Genomic DNA, 20,072 nt, shown 5'->3' with positions numbered 1-20,072 from the left:
TCTGACTGGCCCCAGAGTGGGGGTGGGAATGGAGATTTTGCGATATCCTTCCCCTGGAGTGGGGAGGGAATGGGGATTTTGCAGTATCCTTCTCCTGCCACGCCCACCAAGCCACACTCACAGAACTGGTAGTAAAAAAATTTGGATTTCACCACCGCACTGAACAACGTACAAACTTGGCCAAACAGAACTGATAAAAAGCAGTTCAGGATTCTGGCACAGATGTGGGGTGAAAGTAACAAACCTGATTTGGGGGGTAAAAATCTTTCGCCGCCCTAGAGTAACACAGCTCTCCTCCTTCAGTGGGTTTGTAGTTATTTTCTCGTTTCTGTAATGTGGTGACCAGTTTTGGTCAGCACATTACAAAAAAAAATGTTGTTGCAGGAACTGGATATGTCTAGTTTAATGAAGAGAAGGACTAAGGGTGACATGATAGCAGTCTTCCAATATCCAAGGGGTTGCCACAAATTTGGGGTCAACATATTCTCCAAAGCACCAGAAGGCAGAACACGAAACAATGGAGGGAAACTAATCAAGGAGAGAAGCAACACAGAACTAAGGAGAAACTTCCTAACAGTGAGAACAATCAACCGGTGGAACAGATGTTGCCTTCAGAAGTTGTGGGAGCTGCATCACTGGAAGTTTTTAAGAAGAGACTGGACAGCCACTTGTCTGAAATGGTACAGGGTCTCCTGCCTAAGCAGGGGGTTGACTAGAAGACCTTCAAGGTCCCTTCCCGCTCTATTCTGAATTGAGTTGAAAGCCCGGTTTGAAATGACTGCGTCCTCTTAACTGTCAAGAGTATAAAACCTGGGCAAAAGTTGTAACCTTTTGGATAGAAACCAAATGCTGGGACTCCTACCTAACCCAGCTGAAGGGGCATCTTTCTCTTGGTGGGATTGAGTGTCCTTTTTGTGGCTAATAAATGACTGAAGCAAAAGGTTAGCCAGTTACTCATTAAATGTAAGTAGTCCAACAGAAGAGTAAATGACTAAACGAGAGCACTAGGCCATCTTGGGTCCCCGCCTGTCCACACACCGAACACGTTCCATTGGTGTGGCAATTCCTTCACATATCTATCTGGGGAATAAATTTTCAAATAAGAACGAAACAAACAGATGGAAATCATCACTAGAAAATCAGCAGCAAACAAATCAGATAAAGAGGGAGATTCAGGACTCAGGCCTACAAACTTTGGACATCCACTAAATAGTAAAAGCTTTAACTCCAATGCTTTGTGATTCCACTTTAAAGCAACATTTTTAATTCGTATTTTTTTTCCTTGAAGGGTTGTATGATCATAATCATAATTGTAAGTTTATTTGTCAAGCATATCTAAGATAACAGGTAAAAGTATAAACGTCATTTGAATACATGAAAAGAGTAAGTAAAAAGGAATATTAGAACAAGGACGGTAGGCACGCTGGTGCACTTATGCACGCCCCTTACAGACCTCTTAGGAATGGGGTGAGGTCAATAGTAGACAGTTTAAGGTTAAAGTTTTGGGGGTTTGGGGCAGGGGTGAGTTCTAAAATTTTTTACTACCAGTCCTGTGGGCGTGGCTTATTTTGTGAGCGTGGCTTGGTGGGGGGGTAATGTGACTGGGTGGGTGTGGCCAACTTTTTTTTTTTTTACTTTTAAAAGCATTTTTTCTACAACCTTAAGAAGTTGCAGAAAAAAATGCTTTGAAAAGCCTCTGACGATCAGGCAACTCAGCTGGGATCACCAGAGACTTTTAAAGCCATTTTTTCCCCTACAACCTCTTCGGCCGAGAGGTCCACAAGGGAGGCAGCCCAAAATATCCTCCGAGAAGCTGTCCTTGCACTGGAGGGGGGGGCACTGGGGGCCACACCAGCAGCTCCAAGAGTTGTAGGCAAGCCGATTGCCGTGTTCAGAATCACTCCTTCTAGAGATGCACTGCATTTTGTATCTAAAGCAGTGGTGGAATGCAAATTTTTTTACTACGGGTTCTGTGGGTGTGGCTTGGTGGGCGTGGTGTGGTGTGATGGGCGTGGTGTAGCTTGGTGGGTGTGGCTTGGTGGGTGTGGCAGGGGAAGGATACTGCAAAATCCCCATTCCCTCCCCACTCCTGGGGGAAGGATATTGCAAAATCTCCATTCCCACCCCACTCTAGGGCCAGCCAGAGGTGGTATTTGCCGGTTCTCTGAACTGCTCAAAATTTCCGTTATCGGTTCTCCAGAACCTGTCAGATCCTGCTGAATAGCACCCCTGATCTAAGGCCAAAATGGGACTTCTGAGTTGGGGTTGGTACGTGTTCTGACCCAGTTCCCCAAACACGACAAACCCTCTGAAGTTAAATCAATGATTCCTTTATTAGGAGCCCTGGCAAAAAATTTCTCTCTCAACGCAGGCTAACAAGTCTGTCTGGCAGGCAGATGAATAGTTGTCTGCCACACCTATTCATCTCCACCGCCTGCCTTTTATCCCCAGAGCTAGGGTGGGGCTTCGCTAGCAGCGGTGGCTCTTCCGTCCCAAGGACTGGCCCATAGATTTCCACTGCTCTCCTCTCCTCTGCCTTCTGCGCATCCACACGTCAGGCTCAGGACCCAGATGTTCCTCCTCTTCCTCATCAGCCACCTCCAGACCTGGTGGCTGTTGACTCTCCATCTGAGGGTTGACGGATGGCCCAGGCTCCGCCTCTGTCTCTCTCTCTCTCTCTGCCCGTTCCATTCCCTCTTCCCCTACGGAGCTCCCAGGTTGCCCTGACGCTGACTCTGACTCCCACATCTCCTCCTCATCTGATTTGGCTGCTGGAGGGGTGGCGGCTGACAGGCCACAACAGCATATGTCCCAGGGAGAGTCATCTTATGGTTAAGACATCAGGGCACCATCACCCCAATCACTCTGAAGCCCCTAGGTCATCCGTGGATGTTTCCTTAACTCATTTGCGCATTTCCTAGGGCTGTGAAGCCAAGGAAGACATGTGCCTTTGGAAAGAAGCTACCCACAGAGGCGGCTTCCATGCCCACCTCCTCATCTTTTAGCCTTGGGATCCCAAACACAGCACCTCCCTGGTTCCCTCCTGTATCCCGTCGGTTTGCCACAACGCCCGAGAAACGTCAAAAGTCGCTTATGAAGCCTATGTTGACCTACTCTTTCCAAGCCAGTTCTGTTCTGTCTCCTCTCGTCTCCTTACTTACTGAAATTTTGGTGAATATATAGATAAACAAGTAGAGAATTGCAAGGAAGATCTGAATCCGTTTGCCACCAAACCGTCTCTGCAAATACTCTGGCATGGTTGTAACCTGGGAAGGACGAAAAGGAGGAAATCTTTACCAAGCAGTAGCTTTGATTTGTTGGGGGTTTTCTTTGCAAAACAGTCTGGGGGGGTGAATTATTTCACAGCCCTCACCCTTCACCACTTCAAGTCTTCAGCCTCCCCAGCAACAGAAGCCCCCATTTAGCCCCTATTTGGGCTGGCTTTTAATGTCTTGCTTGCTACTCAAAATATTGCAAAATCCCCATTTCCTCCCCATCAGCTGGGGCTCAGGAGGCAGAGAATAGATAGGGACGGGGGCAGCCAGAGGTGGCATTTGCCGGTTCTCTGAACTACTCAAAATTTCCGCTACCGGTTCTCCAGAACCGGTCAGAACCTCTGGTAAGTTGGTGGCCAAATAAATTGATTAAAATAATTACGGGAAATCCTCGACTTGCAACGGTTTGTTTGGGGACCGTTCAAAGTTACAACAGCACTGAAAAAAGTGACTTTGGATGGTTGTTCACATTTAGGACCATTGCAGCATCCCAGGTGATGGGATCAAAATTCGGATGCATGGCAACTGGTTCATATTGATGATTTATGCAGCCTCCTGGGGGTCACGTGATCCCCTTTTGCGACTTTCTGACAAGCAAAATCAATGGGGAAGCCAGTTTCACTTAACAACTGTGTTACTAACTTAACAACCTCAATGATTCACTTAAAACTTAGATTAAGGACTGGTCATCTCCAGTCTGAATGGTTTACAGCAGTGGTGGGTTTCAAATTTTTTTACTACAGGTTCTGTGGGTGTGGCTTGGTGGGCGTGGCATGGCTTGGTGGGCGTGGCTTGGTGGGCGTGGCAGGGGAAGGATACTGTAAAATCTCCATTCCCACCCCAATCCAAGGGAAGGTTACTGCAAAATCCCCATTCCCTCCTGATCAGCTGGGACTTGGGAGACAGAGAATAGATGGGGGCGGGGCCAGTCAGAATTTTTACTACCGGTTCTCCGAACTACTTAAAATTTCTGCTACCGGTTCTCCAGAACTGGTCAGAACCTGCTGAAACCCACCTCCGGTTTACAGTCCAGGTATGAAGGACAGTAGTGTGGAAGCCCCCTCCACCTTCCCTCTGGGCTAAGATGTCTCAACGTTGGCAACTTTAAGCGGTATGAAATTCAACTCCCAGAATTCCCCAGCTGGGGGAATTCTAGGAGTTGAACTCCATACCGCTTAAAGTTGCCAACATCAAGAGATGCTGCTCTGGGCCACCATGAAATAATTCTAACCACACAAAGCCTACATCCACACGGCTCCTTTGCCAAGTTCTCCTCCCCACCCCAAGCCAGCAGAAAATTGTAAGATGCCCAGCCCCCATATGCCACTACTTGGAAGGGGTCTGAGCAGCACCACCACTCCAGCAGCGCTGGCTGGGGGATTCTGGGAGTTGAAGTCCACCCATCTTCAAGCTTCCAAGGTTGAGAAACACTGATCTATAGGCAGTGGTGGGATTCAAGTAATTTAACAACCGGTTGTCTGCCCTAATGATTTCTTCCAACAACCAATTTGCCAAACTGCTCAGAAAGTTAACAACCGGTTTTCCCAAAGTGGTGCGAACTGGCTGAATCCCACCACTGTCTACAGGGCTTTACGGCACGACTTTCCACCAGCTGAGTTTGGGGATTCCCTCAACTGAAACGCCAGCTGTCCCCAAGTGCCCAGCTTTGGGGGACTCCATGCTTGCAGTTCCTTTCTTTTCCTTTCCCATTGTACTTTCTTAAAAAAAATCAAAACCACGAGTCACTTGACCATTTGACCTAATGACCACCAAAAAAAAAAAAATAGACAGGAATTGAATATTTCTTGGCTGTCATCTAGCAACTGTCTTGGCACTATCTCTCTGCAGCCAAAATGCAGGCAGGACATCGATGCCCTGATCCAGCCAGTTGGCTGGCAAGGTTTAGCTGTGGCTTCATTGGAACCTGCAGGAGGAGAGGAAGCCGGGCAGGTAGCAGCCACTGGACAGGAGGGTCCCTGCCACGCAGGCCACAGAATTTCAGGCACTGAGGACTGAGGAGTGGGAGAAGAGGGGAATGATGGACACCAGCAAATCCAGACCTCTGGCATGGACCACCTCTACCTGCCCTCCGTTGCCTGCATGAGCATCTTGAAGCAGGATATTATGGGATATAAGCCACCTTGGGGGCCACTAAAGATGCTAAGACCCAGGCAGTGATGGGATTCAAATAATTTAACAACCGGTTCTCTGCCCTAATGAGCGGCTGGGTGGGCGTGGCCAGAGGCTGTGACAGGCAGCACTTGGCCTCCTGCACACCCCTGGGAGCAAAAATGGCCCATGGAGGAGGGGGGGAATGCCCTGCCCCCGTGCCCCATTTTGGGCCCAGTAGGCCTCCCTGCACTTATCTGGGAGCCAAAATGGGGTGTGTGGAGACTCCTGGAAGGGGTGGGGAGGGGAAGGGAAGGGCCAGCCAGTAATTTAACTACTGGTTCACCTGAACTGGCCCGAACCGGTTAAATCCGGACCCAGGGATGCATGAATTTGTGCGCTCAGGAATTGATAGTGATCGTCCTGACAGCAGGGCAAAGAGGCTGAGAGATGGGCTTGCTCAAAGCGCTTTTAAGAAAGGAAGGAAGGCGTTTCTAACCCCCTTGGACAGGCAGCAAAATCTCAGAGGCTCTGCCGTATTGCCTGGCTGCACATGGCCCTTCTCAGGTGAAAGCAAAGGCAGAGGAAAGAGCAGGTGCGATCGAGAAGGCCTCACCTCTCCAGGAGGGCAGAGGAGGCTTTTTGGACGCTGACTTACTTACCCCACTTGCAAGGTAGATGGGAACAAACAGCCATGCCAGCACCAGGACACAAAACATCCCCTAAAGAGAGATAACAGAGCCATTAGGAATGCGGAAGACCCCTCCCTCTGAAAACCTGCAGATCTACAGGGGGCACCTCCTTGTCCAACATCCTTCTGGCAGGGCAAGCCAACAGATGGTGGACGAGGATTTCCACAAGCAAATTCAGCTTCACGTTACGTCTCCAGCTGTGGACCTCTGGCAGCCCACAACAATCGATCTGGCTCATTTTAGGAGGATTTGAAAAGGGGAGCCAAAACTCATGTGGCACACACAGTCCCAAAAGTTCAACAGGATGCAACTGACCTACCAAACCAAGCCCTGCTGAGATAGGCTTGCAAGCTCCCTGGGTGTGATTAAGTCAGAGTAATAGAATAAGAGAACTGGAAGGGACCTTGGAGGTCTTCTAGTCCACCCCCTGCTCAAGCAGGAATCCCTATATCTGTGATGGCGAACCTATGGCACACATGCCACAGGTGGCACACGGAGCCATATCTGTGGGCACACAAGCTTTGCCCTACCTCAGCTCCAGTGCGCATGTGCACACCGGCCAGCTGATTTTCGGGTCTTCCAGACTCACCAGAAGTCAGGAAACGGGCCATTTTTCTGGCCTCCGAAGGGCCTCTGGATGGGTGGAGAAGGCCGTTTTTGCCCTCCCCTGGCTCCTAGAAAGCCTCTGGAGTCTGGGGAGGGCAGAAAAACGGGCCTACCGGGTCCACTGTGCCATCACGTGCCAAAAGCGTGGGGAGCATGTGTGGGGGGGTCATGTGCGCATGCACGGGGGGGGTGCATTGAATTATGGGTGTGGGCACGGGTGTGCACGGCCCCCATCACTCCCCCCACTTTTGGCACACAACAGCAAAAAGGTTAGCCATCACTGGCCTATACCATTTCAGATAAGTGGTTGTGCAGTCTCTTCTTGAAAACCTCCAGTGATGGAGCACAAGTCCCTGATAACAACAACAACAACAACAACAACAACAACAACAACAACAACAACAACAACAACAACAATAATAATAATAATAATAATAATAATAATAATAATAATAATTTTATTTCTATACCGCCCTTCTCCCGAAGAACTCAGGGCGGTGTACAGCCTATTTAAAAACACAAGACAAAACAGCAGTTAAAAATTAAAATGATTAAATAGATTTGGCTCAATTTAAAACCCCAGAAATTTAAAATACCCCAGTTTAAAATTATTATGTTGATAGCCCAGCCTGACGGAACAACAGGGTCTTCAGTGTGCAGTGAAACACCCGGAGGTCGGAGATCTTACGTATTTCCGGGGGCAGTTCATTCCACAGGGCTGGGGCTCCCACAGAGAAGGCCCTCCCCCTGGGTGTCGCCAGCCGACATAACTTGGCTGATGGCATCCTGAGGAGACCCTCTCTGTGGGAGCGGACTGGCCGATGGGAGGCTACTGGTGGCAGAAGTTGGTCTCGAAGGTACCCGGGTCCTATGCCATGGAGCACTTTAAAGGTGGTAACCAACACCTTGAATCACACCCGGAAGACCACTGGGAGCCAGTGCAGCTCGCGCAGGAGAGGTGTCACACGGGCACAACGAGTTGCGCCCATAACCACCCGCGCGGCCGCATTCTGGACCAGTTGGAGCCTCCGAGTGCTCTTCAAGGGGAGCCCCATGTAGAGAGCATTACAATAGTCCAGCCGGGAGGTGACAAGGGCATGAGTGACCGTGCGCAAGGTGTCCCGGTCCAGAAAGGGCTGCAACTGGCGGATCAGGCGAACCTGATAAAAGGCCCCCCTGGCCACAGCCGTCATATGCTCTTCTAAAGACAGCCGTGCGTCCAGGAGGACACCCAGATTGTGAGCCCTCTCTGTGTGGGGCAAAGATTCACCCCCAATAGTCAGCGATGGCACCTGCTGACTATATCAGGACGCCGGCAGCCACAGCCACTCGGTCTTGGACGGGTTGAGTCTGAGCCTGTTCCTCCCCATCCAGACCCACACGGCCTCTAGGCAGCGAGACATCACATCAAGGGCATTGTTGGGGTGGTCTGGGGTGGAGATGTACAGTTGTGTGTCGTCAGCGTACAGATGACACTTCACCCCAAAACCATGGATGATCTCACTCAGCGGCTTCACATAAATGTTGAACAGAAGGGGCGAGAGGACCGACCCTTGTGGCACTCCCCATGCGAGACACCTCCAGGTCGACCTCTGCCCCCCTGCCAACACGAACTGCGAGCGGTCGGAGAGGAAGGAGGAGAACCACTGCCCTTGATGAAGATACAACATTCACACCATCTGTCCTTTCAACCTCAAGGAGAAATACAGTTCTAATCCTGCACTGGGACCCCAAAATAAAACTGGAGAATAATAATACCACTGGAGTGGGGCAATGCAAAGCAACTGGTCACAGGAAGAGGCTTTCCCTGACCCTCCCTGGACCTGCTGCTACTTATCACTCATTGCTGGCAAGCAAAGCAGATGCCAGGAGGAAGTTGGGCAGCCTGGCATTAGTAGGGGTGGGTTCTAATTTTTTTTACTACCGGTTCTGTGGGCGTGGCTTATTTTGTGGGCGTGGCTTGATGGTCATGTGACAATTATTTAGGATTTAGCAGAGGTACTGGTCTACCAGGCTTTTAACTGCTTGCAGAGCTGTACTGGTCTACCCATTTATTTTTGCAGGCACCGGTCATATCGTCACCGCTACCGGCTCGGCAGAACCAGGCCAAACCAGGAGGAACCCACTACTGCCCAGCAGATGAACCGATGTGGGTGTGGTTCTCTGTGGAGATAGCTGACCAGACCACCCAAAAAAATCCCTGCCATTTTCAGAAAGGGATGTGCCCAATCTGACTCTGTATCAGCTTCAAGGACTTGCACCCAGAGCCAGAATGGATTAGCAAATACTGATTCCTGGTCTAGCAACATCCTCCTGCTCACCTCTTTCTCAGAGTGAGTAAAGTCGGGTTTTAATGCAAGTTTCTGCAGAGACCTGGACATTTAGGGAGGATCCTCCTTACCTCTCTAATCTTCCTTGGGCCGCTGCAGTGATTTGTAGATCACTCTCCCAAGGTGTAGGTAGGTGGAGGGGAAGGAAAACCAGGTGCTTCTGATTCTAACTAAAGAAGCTTTGCTATCCAACTTCCCTCCCCCCCACCTTAAATTGTGTTCTCCTAAAGCTTCTAGGTTCAAAAAGACTATTTTAAACCCTGCCCCATTTTATTGGGATCTTGATTCAGCTGTCTGGAAATACAGATGTCACAAGATGTGTATATATCTCACAAACGAAGAGAGGGGTCAAAGTCTGGCTGTGTCTAGTTTAATGAAAAGAGGGACTGGGGTGACATGAGAGCAGTCTTCCAATATCTAAGGGGCTGCCACAAAGAAAAGGGGGTCAAATCTATTCTCTAAAGCACCTGAAGGCAGGACAAGAAACAATGGATGGAAACTGAGCAAGGAGGGAAGCATCCTGGAATTAAGGAGAAACTTCCTAATAGGGAGAACAATTAACCAGTGGAACAGAAGTTGCCTTCAGAAGTTGTGGGTCACTGGAGGTTTTTAAGAAGAGGCTGGACAGCCACTTGTCTGCAATGGTATAGATCTCCTGCTTAGCAGGGGGTTGGACTAGAAGACCTCTAGGGTCCCTTCCAACACTGTTGTTCTGTTTCAGTGTTCCATTTACTTGTCTTTATACTCTGGGTGTACAAAGGCTGATTCAATCCAAGATGCATCCAGCCAGGCACCAGAGCTGGGAAGAAGGAGGCTCAGCTCTTCACACAAAAGACACAACTCTCTTGCTGACCTCTTTAAACAGCTGCTGGGAAAGTCTGCTATTCTTTAATCAGCCGAATCAGGCCCGGGAGATAGAGAGATGTGAACCTTCAGACTAAAGGAAAACTTTGCCCCCTGCCCTGTGCCAGCCAGCATAAAAGGGACCATAAAAGCGATACTCACATTCCACTCGTAGGCTGTGGCGGCAATTCCAGAGGCCGCACCAGAGCCAGCCAAGCCGATGAAATGCCCACTGCCAACATTACTGGCAAACAGGGAGGCCCCCACCTGTGGAAAGGAAGCCGGGGGATCAGCTCGGTGGGAATCTCGAGTGTCTTCTAAACCTGCCTTGAGTGCAAAACCTGTCATGGCATGGGAGGTGGTGGTTGAAGGGTTTCTGGATCACCTCTCCTGACCCGAGACCCAGTTTCTCGTTTGGGATGCTTCTCTTGACATTATAGGACAGAGGTCTCCAAACTTGGCAACTTTAAGACTTGTGGACGTCACCTAAGGTTGGAGACCCAGGGGTGGGCTGCTGAGGGTTCGGGAGAACCTCTAGCTAAGATTCTGGGCAGTTCAGAGAACCCCCAAATCCCACTCCTGGCTGGCCCTGCCCTGCTCACCCCTCTCCTCCCAGGAGTCCCTCCGCGGCCCGTTTTGGATGGAGGTAAGTGCAGGGTGCGCTCAGAGGCTATGGGAGGGCGAAAAAACGGGCCTACCGGAAGTTCAGGAAGGCTGGAAACAGACCGTTTCCAGCCTCAGGAGGGCCTCCAGAGCCTGGGGAGGCCGTTTTTGCCTTCCTGGAGGCTCAAGGAAAGCCTCCGGAGCCTCGGGAGGGAAAAAACCGCTCCTGCATCATGGTGCAGGAGGCCGACTAGGCCACGCCTACTATGGCCGCGCCCACCCAGCAACCAGGCAGAGAACCCCTTGCTAAAATTTTTGAAGGTGACTTAGGGCTGGATGTGGAAGAAGATTCCCAGCGGCTGGAAACCCAAACCAGTTGGCCCTTTCAAAGTAGAGACAACCGAGAACGGAAGGACACATCTACCTTTTGTATCAGGAGTCATTTGGTTGTAGTGGTGAAGGCACCAGGCTAGAAACTGGGAGATGGTGAGTTCTAGTCCTGCCTCAGCTGGGTGACCTTGGGCCACCTAGCTCTCTGTTGGCCCTAGGCAGAAGAAGACCATGATAGGCAACCATTTCTGAAAATGATGCCAAGAAAACCTCAGCGACTAGACCAGCCAGGGGCCTCAACAAAAGACCGATCGGAAGACACAAATTGTTTTGTGTAATTTCCCCTACCCAAATCTCTCAGGAAACAAAACATTTTAGACAGTGGTGAAATCCAATTTTTTTTACTACCGGTTCTGTGGGCATGGCTTGGTGGGCGTGGCAGGGGAAAGGATACTGCAAAATCCCCATTCCCTCCCCACTCCTGGGGGAAGGATATTGCAAAATCCCCATTCCCACCCCACTCTGGGGCCAGCCAGAGGTGGTATTTGCCGGTTCTCCGAACTACTCAAAATTTCCGCTACCGGTTCTCCAGAACCTGTCAGAACCTGCTGAATAGCACCCCTGATTTTGGACAAGCTGAAATTGGAGACAACCTACCGGCCACCAGACCATCTCGCCTCCAGCTAGGAAGTAACCCTTGACGGTGCTTCGTTTTGTCTTCCACATGGACTGAAATATTAAAAGACAACAAGTTTATTTGCTGAGAATACGAAGGATTCCGTGAACAACAATCCCCCCTCCCCCATAATAAACAGGCAAGTAGGAGTGAATGTGGGAAGGGTCCCATTTCATTCTGGGACAATTCCTGTTTTTGGGGATGTTGAAAGAGAGACAGGTGGAGGAAGAAGGCCGTCCCCGAATCAAAGGAGTTTTACATCTTTAGTTTGCTGGTTGAGCATTTCCTACTGTCAAGTACAGTAGCCAGTGTTGAGACAGGTGATTGTTAATTCATGGAAAAGTGCCCATGAAAGAACCAGTTTGCCTTAGATGCTGGGCCAAGATGGGCGGTGGAGCCACAGCTGAGAACATGCTTCGGAGAGAGGGAGGGGCACCTGGCATTTTGCTGGTTTCCTTGAAGAGAGATGGGGCAGAGAGGGAGGCTAAAACATATGATGAACGGTTGCAGGAACTGAGCATGGCTAGTGTTAAGTGGGGTGAATGAGGACGCAGCAAGCCAGAGTAGTTGGTGACAACAGCTCTTTATTATATGGTGAGACTCCAGCAACTGACCAGGGGAGCCAGCTCCCTTTATATACCTTGCAGCTGTGGTGGTCAGCCAATCAGCTGAGGGTCAGTTAATTCGAACTTCCCGCCAAACAAACCTATTTACATAACAGCTAGTCTAGTGAAAAGAAGGACCAGGAGAGATATGATAGCAGTCTTCCAATATTTGAGGGGCTGCCACAGAGAGGAGGGGGGGTCAACCTCTTCTCCAAAGCACCCGAAGGCCAGACAAGGAATAATGGATGGAAATGGAACAAGGAGAGATTCAAACTGGAAATAAGGAGAAATTTTCTGACAGTGAGAACAATCAACCCATGGAACAGAAGTTGCCTTCGGAAGTTGTGGGAGCTTCATCACTGGAGGCTTTCAAGAAGAGACTGGACTGTCTCATCTATCAGAAATGGTGTAGGGTCTCCTCCTGCCTGGGCGGGGGGTTGGACTAGATGACCTACAAGGTCCCTTCCAACTCTGTTAATCTGTTAACCCCAGTTCAGCCATGTCACATGGACACACTTTACAAAGCCTTAGTAAGACCACCCTTGGAATACTGCATCCAGTTCTGGTCACCACTATACACAAAAAGATGTTGAGACTCTGGAAAAAGAGCAGAGAAGAGCAACAAGGATCATTAGGGGAAAACATATGAAGAACAGTTGCAGGAATTGGGTAGGTCTAGTTTAATGAAAAGAGGGACTAGCGGTGACATGATAGCAGTCTTCCAATATTTGAGGGGCTCCTACAATGGCGAGGGGGTCAACCTATTTCCCAAGGCACCTGAAGGCCAGACAAGGAATAATGGATGGAAACTGACCAAGGAGAGATTCAACCTGGAAATAAGGAGACATTTTCTGACAGGGAGAACAATCCACCAATGGAACAGAAGTTGCCTTCGGAAGTTGTGGGAGCTTCATCCCTGGAAGCTTTCAAGAAGAGACTGGGCTGCCATCTGTCAGAAATGGTGGAGGGTCTCCTGCTTGGGCGGGGGGTTGTCTAGATGACCTACAAAGTCCCTTTCGTTAATCTGTAATCTAATATCTGGAAGGGAATCCCTTAGAATATAATTGAAGCAGGATCCACCCCTCTTGGTAGGCTGGTTGTGTACCAAAGTGCTCTGAAGTTGGCAGCCTCGCAGAGCCTGAAGAGCGTAGCCTTGATCCAGCCTGTTGTGCAAACAAGTGAGCCAGGAGCCATGAAACTATGTGATAATTCGATTGTTGGCTTTGCACAGGCTCCAGGCCAAGGGGGTGGCACTCTGACCTGGCAGAGGGTGCCAGGAGAAAAGAGAGACTTCCTGGATTCCACTGATCATGGGCAAGGATCCTATCTCATATTATTCTGCAATATCTAAAGTTGAACTACAAGGCCAGTCAGATGTTCAACAATGCCACAAAAGTGACAAAGTCTGCCTTTCATGGAAGGAATTGTGAGATGTTTAGTCTCTGCAAACCGTGTGGCGTGGGAAAAGACTTTGCTTGACCCAGGATCTGGCCACAAAATTGTGAAGTGGGACGCTAATGCATTTACAGAAGATATTTTGCAGAGTAGAGTAGAGTAGAGTAGAATAGAATAGAATAGAATAGAATAGAATAGAATAGAATAGAATAGAATAGAATAGAATCTGGAAGGGACCTTGGAGGTCTTCTAGTCCAGCCTATACCATTTCAGATGTGACTTCTTAAAAACTTCTTAAAAACAGGTAAGTCCCGTCTTAAAAACCTCCAGTGATGGAGCGCCCACGATTTCTGGAGGCAAGCTGTTCCACTGGTTTATTGTCCTCACTGTTAGAAAGTTTCTTCTTAGTTCTAGATTGCTTCTCTCCTTGATTAGTTTCCATCCATTGCTTCTTGCCCTGCTCTCTGGTGCTTTGGAGAATAAGTTGACCTTCTCCTCTTCTTTGTGGCAGCCCCTCAAATACTGGGATACTGCTATCATGTCGCCTCTAACTCTTGTTTTGTTTAGACTAGCCAGGATAGATTTTGTGGAATTTGGGTAATTTTAGTCACAGGTTAAGCTGCTCTTTATTCTTGGCCTGATCTAGAAGAACAGCAATTGCTGTGATGTGCCCTCCAAAACAGGAACAAACCACAGGTCTAATGATCCCTGAGCTGCTGTCCAGCTTCAATGGGAAGTTTGTCTACCATCATTCGCTCATATAAAAGAGCAATCTCAGGTGGGCCTTTAGGAGAGGGAGGGTCACCCCAGGACATGCTGCTCTCCTGCACAGCGAGATGGTCCCAGAGGACTTTAGCCCCAGAGCTGGCACAAAAAGGGACAGAAGAGGAAGGCCGCTAAGTACATTGAGAGCAATCCAATGAATTACACTCAAGTTTATTTGACTGAGAATTCAGATCAATTAATTCACCCTTCAATTTTTGTCCTGTCTTGGCCCATCTCTGCTTCTGGAACGTTGCCTCTGTTCTAGGTCAAGAAAGCTCTAGAGCAAAACTAGATGTGTTCCCCCCAATTGAGGAGCAGGAGCTGACCTCTAGGGAGGTCAAAAAAGTCACGCTGGCACTGGCAGCCACGGATGTGCAGTTGCAGCCACCATCCACAAATGCCCTGAATTGGGAGGGAGGGAGGGAGGGAGGGAGGGAGGGAGAGAGAGAGAGAGAGAGAGAGAGAGAGAGAGAGAGAGAGAGAGAGAGAGAAAGAGAAAGAAAGAAAGAAAGAAAGAGAAAGAAAGAAAGAAAGACCTCTAAATAATTGGCCTTTAGAAAAAGGATGGATTTGTAGCTCAATTTCAAGTCCAGGTGGTCATCAGGAGTTAACACTGACTCTAAACCACACACACACACACACACACACACACCTCTTAAGGATGAGTGGTTTCTAACTGCTTCGTGTCGCTGGGGAATTTGCTAGCAAAGATTTAGCAGCAAAAAGCAATTGAAGGCAATGCACCTTGGATTAGTTCAGCCTACGGCCCCTCAATAACCTTTAACACAACCGCCTCCACAAACACAAATCATCCACTGGAAAATCCCCGGCTTAAGTGAGGTTATGATGCCACAGCCTCCCACCCACCGCAGGGCTGCACAGCTGAGGAAGGGCCAGGAGAGTGCCAGCCCTCCCTGTGAGAAGGTTGCCCTGACTGTCACTGGAAACACAGCTGGTTCTTCCACGGCAGAGTTTGCTTTCAGATATCGGCTGAATTTACGAAGCTAATAAAAATAGACCAAAATATGGGAGGCTGTGTCCCCAGAAAGACCCTCACCCCACCCTACCCCACTCCCTGCACTGTGGCTCCTGAGGAGAACTAACAATTGCATTTGGGGGCTTTCCCTAACTGCAGAGCTCAGTGGAGCCTTCCTCTTGGTGTGCCCAGCCGACGCACGAGAGGCAGCCCTCCTTACCCACAGGCCCACAGCCAACACAAAGACGAAGTACAAAACCAGGACAACAATATCAACAGCCTCCAAGGTCCGCTGGGGGAAGGCAGTCCGGCTGCTGGGGGGTGGAGACGGAGGGCTGGTACCGCTCGGCTCCATCGCTGCTGCTCGCCCTGGCTGCCAGCTGCCTCGTCTGCCCAGCGCGTGGGTCTGCGGGATGAAAAAGACAACGAGCGAGTCAGATCCCCTTCTTCGTGGAGTGCCAGCTCTATCCAGCACTGGGTTTGAGTCCAAGCAGGAGTTCTGTTTATTCGCTATGGCAAGAAAAGGGGGGAAAAAAAGCGATTGTGACAGATTCTAAATTAGACCGACTGGCTAAAGTGATGCAAAGGTCACTTTATTTGCTTTTGGCCAGCTTTATTTGCTTTCTAATCCCGCAAGAGAAAAAATAATAATAATAACAGCGCCGGGAGAATGGGCCCATTGTTGGCATGTTGAGACAGAATGCCTCGGTTCTACCCTTCACACCCCTGGAGCTTCGTTGCACTAAACCACATGCAATCTGTAGATCGAGCTATGCAGCAAGAAGCCGAGGCAACCATATCTGTAGGAAGCCACAGAAATTTCTCTGCTCTATCCCGACCGACATCCAAGAACAGCTCCTCTCCTGAGTTAGTCAAGTCTAAGGGGTTGGCTTTTTAGATGGAGTGACCAGCTGGAACCTAGAACCCTCACAGTGGACGGGGATCTAGAACTGATCAGGTATGACCGCTTCTCAGGGTCATTAAAAAAACCCTAACCACCAGCTGAATCCCTCCAATGCAAGGGACTTCATCCACCTGCCCCCCCGCCCCCGGCCATTGGTCCTACTTGTGAATTAATACAATGGTCCCCACTGTAACTAATGAGAAAGTAGACAATACTAGATTAACAAACCCAGGTCTGTTTCTCAGGAATGACATCACACAAAGGAATCCCAGGGCTAAGGTGGAGAACCAGCCCCCAAACGTAACAAAAACTTCAAACATTTAGCAAACTTCTTCCTTCACTGACTTACCTTCAGTTAGGTAGAGGAAAACAGGGAGCCTTTCTCTAAAGTAAATATTTTGCAAAGATTTTGGGATCCAGTGAGAAGCTTTAGCTGTCGAGATACCGTTCCTTCTTCGTGCCGGAATCAGGCTGGCGAAATTGCAGGAAGAGCGGTCCCACCACAAGCAGTTGTCTTATCTGCTGAGTCCAAGGCTGGGAACAGACGTCCCAGAAAAATAAGTTTTGGGAGGCTAAACTTCTGTTCCCATCACCTTGTGTTGTGTTGTGTTGTGTCGTGTGGGAGTTTTCTGAGAGCAGACAAACAAGTTTCTCTCTGTGGCTGGAGGAGGTACTTGGAGGGCGAGGCTGGAAGCCAACTCATCACCTTGCACGTTAGCACAATTTTCTTTTATCTCTCTCTGTGGCCTGCCTGGAACTGGAAGGAGGGCCAGCTCCGTTACTCTGGAAGATTCTGGAATCTTTGCACCGCAGGGCTGATCTGGAAATGTTCAGGAAGGGGGCCAAGGAACATCAGGGCTTCAGGCACATTGCTGGCTGCTATGGCAGAGGACAGAAAAATAGGCCCCTTTGACTTGGGTCTCACTGAGGAAAATTACTGGCACAACCTTGCAGAAGGGAGCTTTCCTGGGGCCAGAGCCTGGGACCGGCAAGGGGTGCCCCAGCTGTTGGGGGGAAAGGATGGACTTTGGAGCTGATCTAACCAGATCCTTCAAGAGGTTTCGGTTGAATAATGCAAACTCTCCTCCTCTGTAAGATCATCTGGTATCCCCAAAAGTTTATGCCATGTAACTTCAAGAATAATAGAAAGCATTTGTCCATTTGAAGCTACTTTGGAGAATGAAGTTCCTTTCTATCAAATACTATTTCACTCATTTTTCATCTCCATCCAACAGAGATGGTTGTTTTTTTTTAAAAAAAATATATCTTGCCTGCGGCCATTTTAACAGTTATTTTGTGTTTGGCAATGACGAAGAGGAAGGGAATGGGGCAAAGTGGAGCCACTCCTGCCCGGGATTCTGCTAGGAGGAAACACAGATTTAACTCAGCCTTACAATTTGTGAAGATGCAGCCCTGCTTGCCAGCACCAGAGGTGGTCAGTTGCAGGGAGTGGGGGGGGGCTTTCTGCAGCTGGATGGGAATGTTAGTGTTGCACTCCAAGCCCCAGAGCCCAGATGAAATGCCTAGGTGAGTCGAAGGGTGGATGGCAACAGCTGTCTGCCTGGCATCACACCTGCCCCTTTGGAGAGCATCTGGGCATCCTCCTTATCCTTTGGCAAAGAGGAAGTTGAGGAGCTGCTGCCCAGAATGAGTTGCAGGAGGCCAACTCTGTGCTAGGGGCAACCATGCCTGGAAAGGAATCCCCTCGACCAGTGGTGAAATCTTAACCAGTTTACTACCAGTTCGCTGGCTGAGCATGCGCAGTGCGCACCACGCATCATATGCAAAGTGCACGGGCGCAGTGCATGCCAAAACAAGGCATCTGGTAAGTAGAACAGCGCATGGGGGGGTGATCAGCTGTAGTGCACAGCATTGCTTAAAAAAAAATGCCTCTGACGATCACGCTGCTCAGCTGGGATTTGTTTTACCTTTTAAAAGCATTTTTTCTACAACCTCTTCAGAGGTTGTAGAAAAAATGCTTTTAAAAGCGTCTGACGATCCCAGTTGAGTTGCCTGATCGTCAGAGGCTTTTTTTTTTCTTTTAAAAGCATTTTTTCTACAACCTCTTCGGCTGAAGAGGTTGTACAAAAAATGCTTTTAAAAGTTAAAAAAAAAAAGCCTCTGATGATCGCGTGGCTCAGCTGGGCATGGGTGGGGGGGGAGGGCAGGGATTTTTGCTACCGGTTCTCCGAACCACCACCCGCCATCGCTACCGGATCAGGCGATCTGGTCCGAACCGGGAGCATTTCACCCCTGCCCTGGACAGAGAGAGCCAGCAATCCATAGGGCTGGCCAGCCAGGGCTGCAGCTCTTGCCACTCTGTTTCTATTTTCCTACCAACAGTACCCCCAGACCTGGCAATGCCGCCCTCACAGGCCTTTTGAGATGCACCCCGAGGATTCAAGTGCTCCCAAAGATCCAAGCCAGGAGCAGAGACTTACCATGCTCCCCGGGGCTCGCTCCTGCCTCGTGTTCGGGGCGACCAGCCTTCTGCCAGTTCGCCGGGTGGCTTCCAGATGCCAGCGGAGAGGATTCAATGAGGCTCTTTCACAAATTCACAGGCATGAAAGGGGGGAATTTATATGCAGGGCACTTGGATTCATTGATGCCCTGCCTTTGATGCTGCTCATGAGTTGGGCTGAGCTGCTTCCTTATCAGCCTTCGGGGGTCAAACTCCAAAGTATCTTATGCCCCCCCTCCAAATAATCATGACAGGAGAGACAGAGAGGGAGGGAGGGAAGCAGGAAGAGAGAGAGAATGGACAAGTGTTGTAGAAACTCCAAAGACAAGGGAGACCTTTCTCCCAACAAGCGTCTGCATGACCTCAAGGAGGAACTCGTACAGTTCTAGAAGATCGCTTGTCCAGATCTGTCGCTTAAAGCAGCAGACAGTAACTTGATTTCTGTTTGCAAGGCACTCAGCCTCAAACGTCACTGTGTCATGCAAAGAAAAAAGGAGGGGAAAGGAAGTTGTTTCAGATCTCCATTCTGTCATTGGTAGCAAACTAGCAAGGATACAAAGGCAGCTTTTTCTTGGGTTGTTTAAACATGGCTTATACAATGATACAGGAGGAGAGGCTTGCAACTGTAGCTGTGTATTACGTAAGCTGCTCCTGCACTGAATGGCAGCAGATTCCATCTTTTTCTAGACATCCATCTAGTGCAAAGCAATGGTGGAATTCAAGTAATTTAACAACCGGTTGTCTGCCCTAATAATTTCTTCCAACAACCAGTTTGCCAAACTGCTCAGAAAGTTAACAACCGGTTCTCCCGAAGTGGTGCGAACTGGCTGAATCCCACCACTGGTGCACAGTCACATTCACATGACTCAGTCCTTGATTGCACACTCAAATGGCTTGCACAACTGACCAACCGTGTTGGTGTTGCTGGAAGAAAAATCTGTCTGGTTCAATTCCAAGCTGGGAGAAAAACACTGCAAACAAACACAGAGGCTGATTGGAAAGGAAGTTTATTGAACACAGAACCACACACACACACAGAGAGACAGCATGCGGTTCTGGGTCAGCTGAACCAAATGGTTGAATCTTTATAGTTTCTGTAACGTCGAAGTTTTTGGACTTGTGCAAATATGGGCTTTGTGTTTCTAAAAGGGTGTTGGGCGATTCCCATTGTGGCTGATGGCTTTCGTCCTGTGTTGGACCTTGCTATCACTCTGCTTTTGTTAGCTGTCAAACTTTGCAGCAAGGAGTTTCAAAATATCCTGTCTTGAATGGACTTCTGCTGGCAGTGTTTGCTTTGCTTATGAATGGAGCCATCTAGATAGTTGGTTTCCTCTTTCAATAAGCTCTTTATCTCCTTAAGTGCCGGCATCTGCTGTGGGCTATTAAGAAAGACCGGAGGCTGTTTTCTGCCTCTAGGAACATGTCTCTCCATTTCTTTTTTGAGGAAATGTAATATTCTGCCTCTTAATAGTCCCCAAAATATTTCATTCTTCTAGGAGGAG

General features: G+C 49.2%; 1 protein-coding gene across 3 annotated transcripts in view; it reads right to left on the bottom strand.

The window, feature by feature from the left end:
• SLC5A11 (solute carrier family 5 member 11) overlaps positions 1-18,603 on the bottom strand; it is a 42,385-nt gene extending 23,782 nt beyond the window's left edge. Inside the window, exons 1-7 of one of the 3 annotated variants that reach the window (XM_070955437.1) lie at positions 18,551-18,603; positions 16,459-16,643; positions 15,426-15,611; positions 11,446-11,517; positions 10,018-10,122; positions 6,047-6,106; positions 3,162-3,266 (exon numbers count right to left, since the gene is read on the bottom strand). In XM_070955437.1, the coding sequence (XP_070811538.1) occupies positions 3,162-3,266; positions 6,047-6,106; positions 10,018-10,122; positions 11,446-11,517; positions 15,426-15,560 (477 nt within the window). In that variant the 5' untranslated portion in view covers positions 15,561-15,611; positions 16,459-16,643; positions 18,551-18,603. Of the gene's footprint in view, positions 1-3,161; positions 3,267-6,046; positions 6,107-10,017; positions 10,123-11,445; positions 11,518-15,425; positions 15,716-16,458; positions 16,989-18,550 lie in introns of all 3 variants that reach the window. The other 2 variants (XM_070955436.1, XM_070955435.1) reach the window with 2 other exon arrangements.
• Positions 18,604-20,072: the final 1,469 nt, after the last annotated feature.

The sequence above is a fragment of the Pituophis catenifer genome, unplaced genomic scaffold (genome assembly GCF_029215685.1).
Source record: "Pituophis catenifer annectens isolate HBS135680 unplaced genomic scaffold, rPitCat1.0.hap2 SCAF_16, whole genome shotgun sequence".
NCBI classification, from domain to species: Eukaryota; Metazoa; Chordata; class Lepidosauria; order Squamata; family Colubridae; genus Pituophis; species Pituophis catenifer.
Note: the sequence above shows the minus strand (reverse complement) of the source record. Positions and strands in the feature narration are given on the sequence as shown.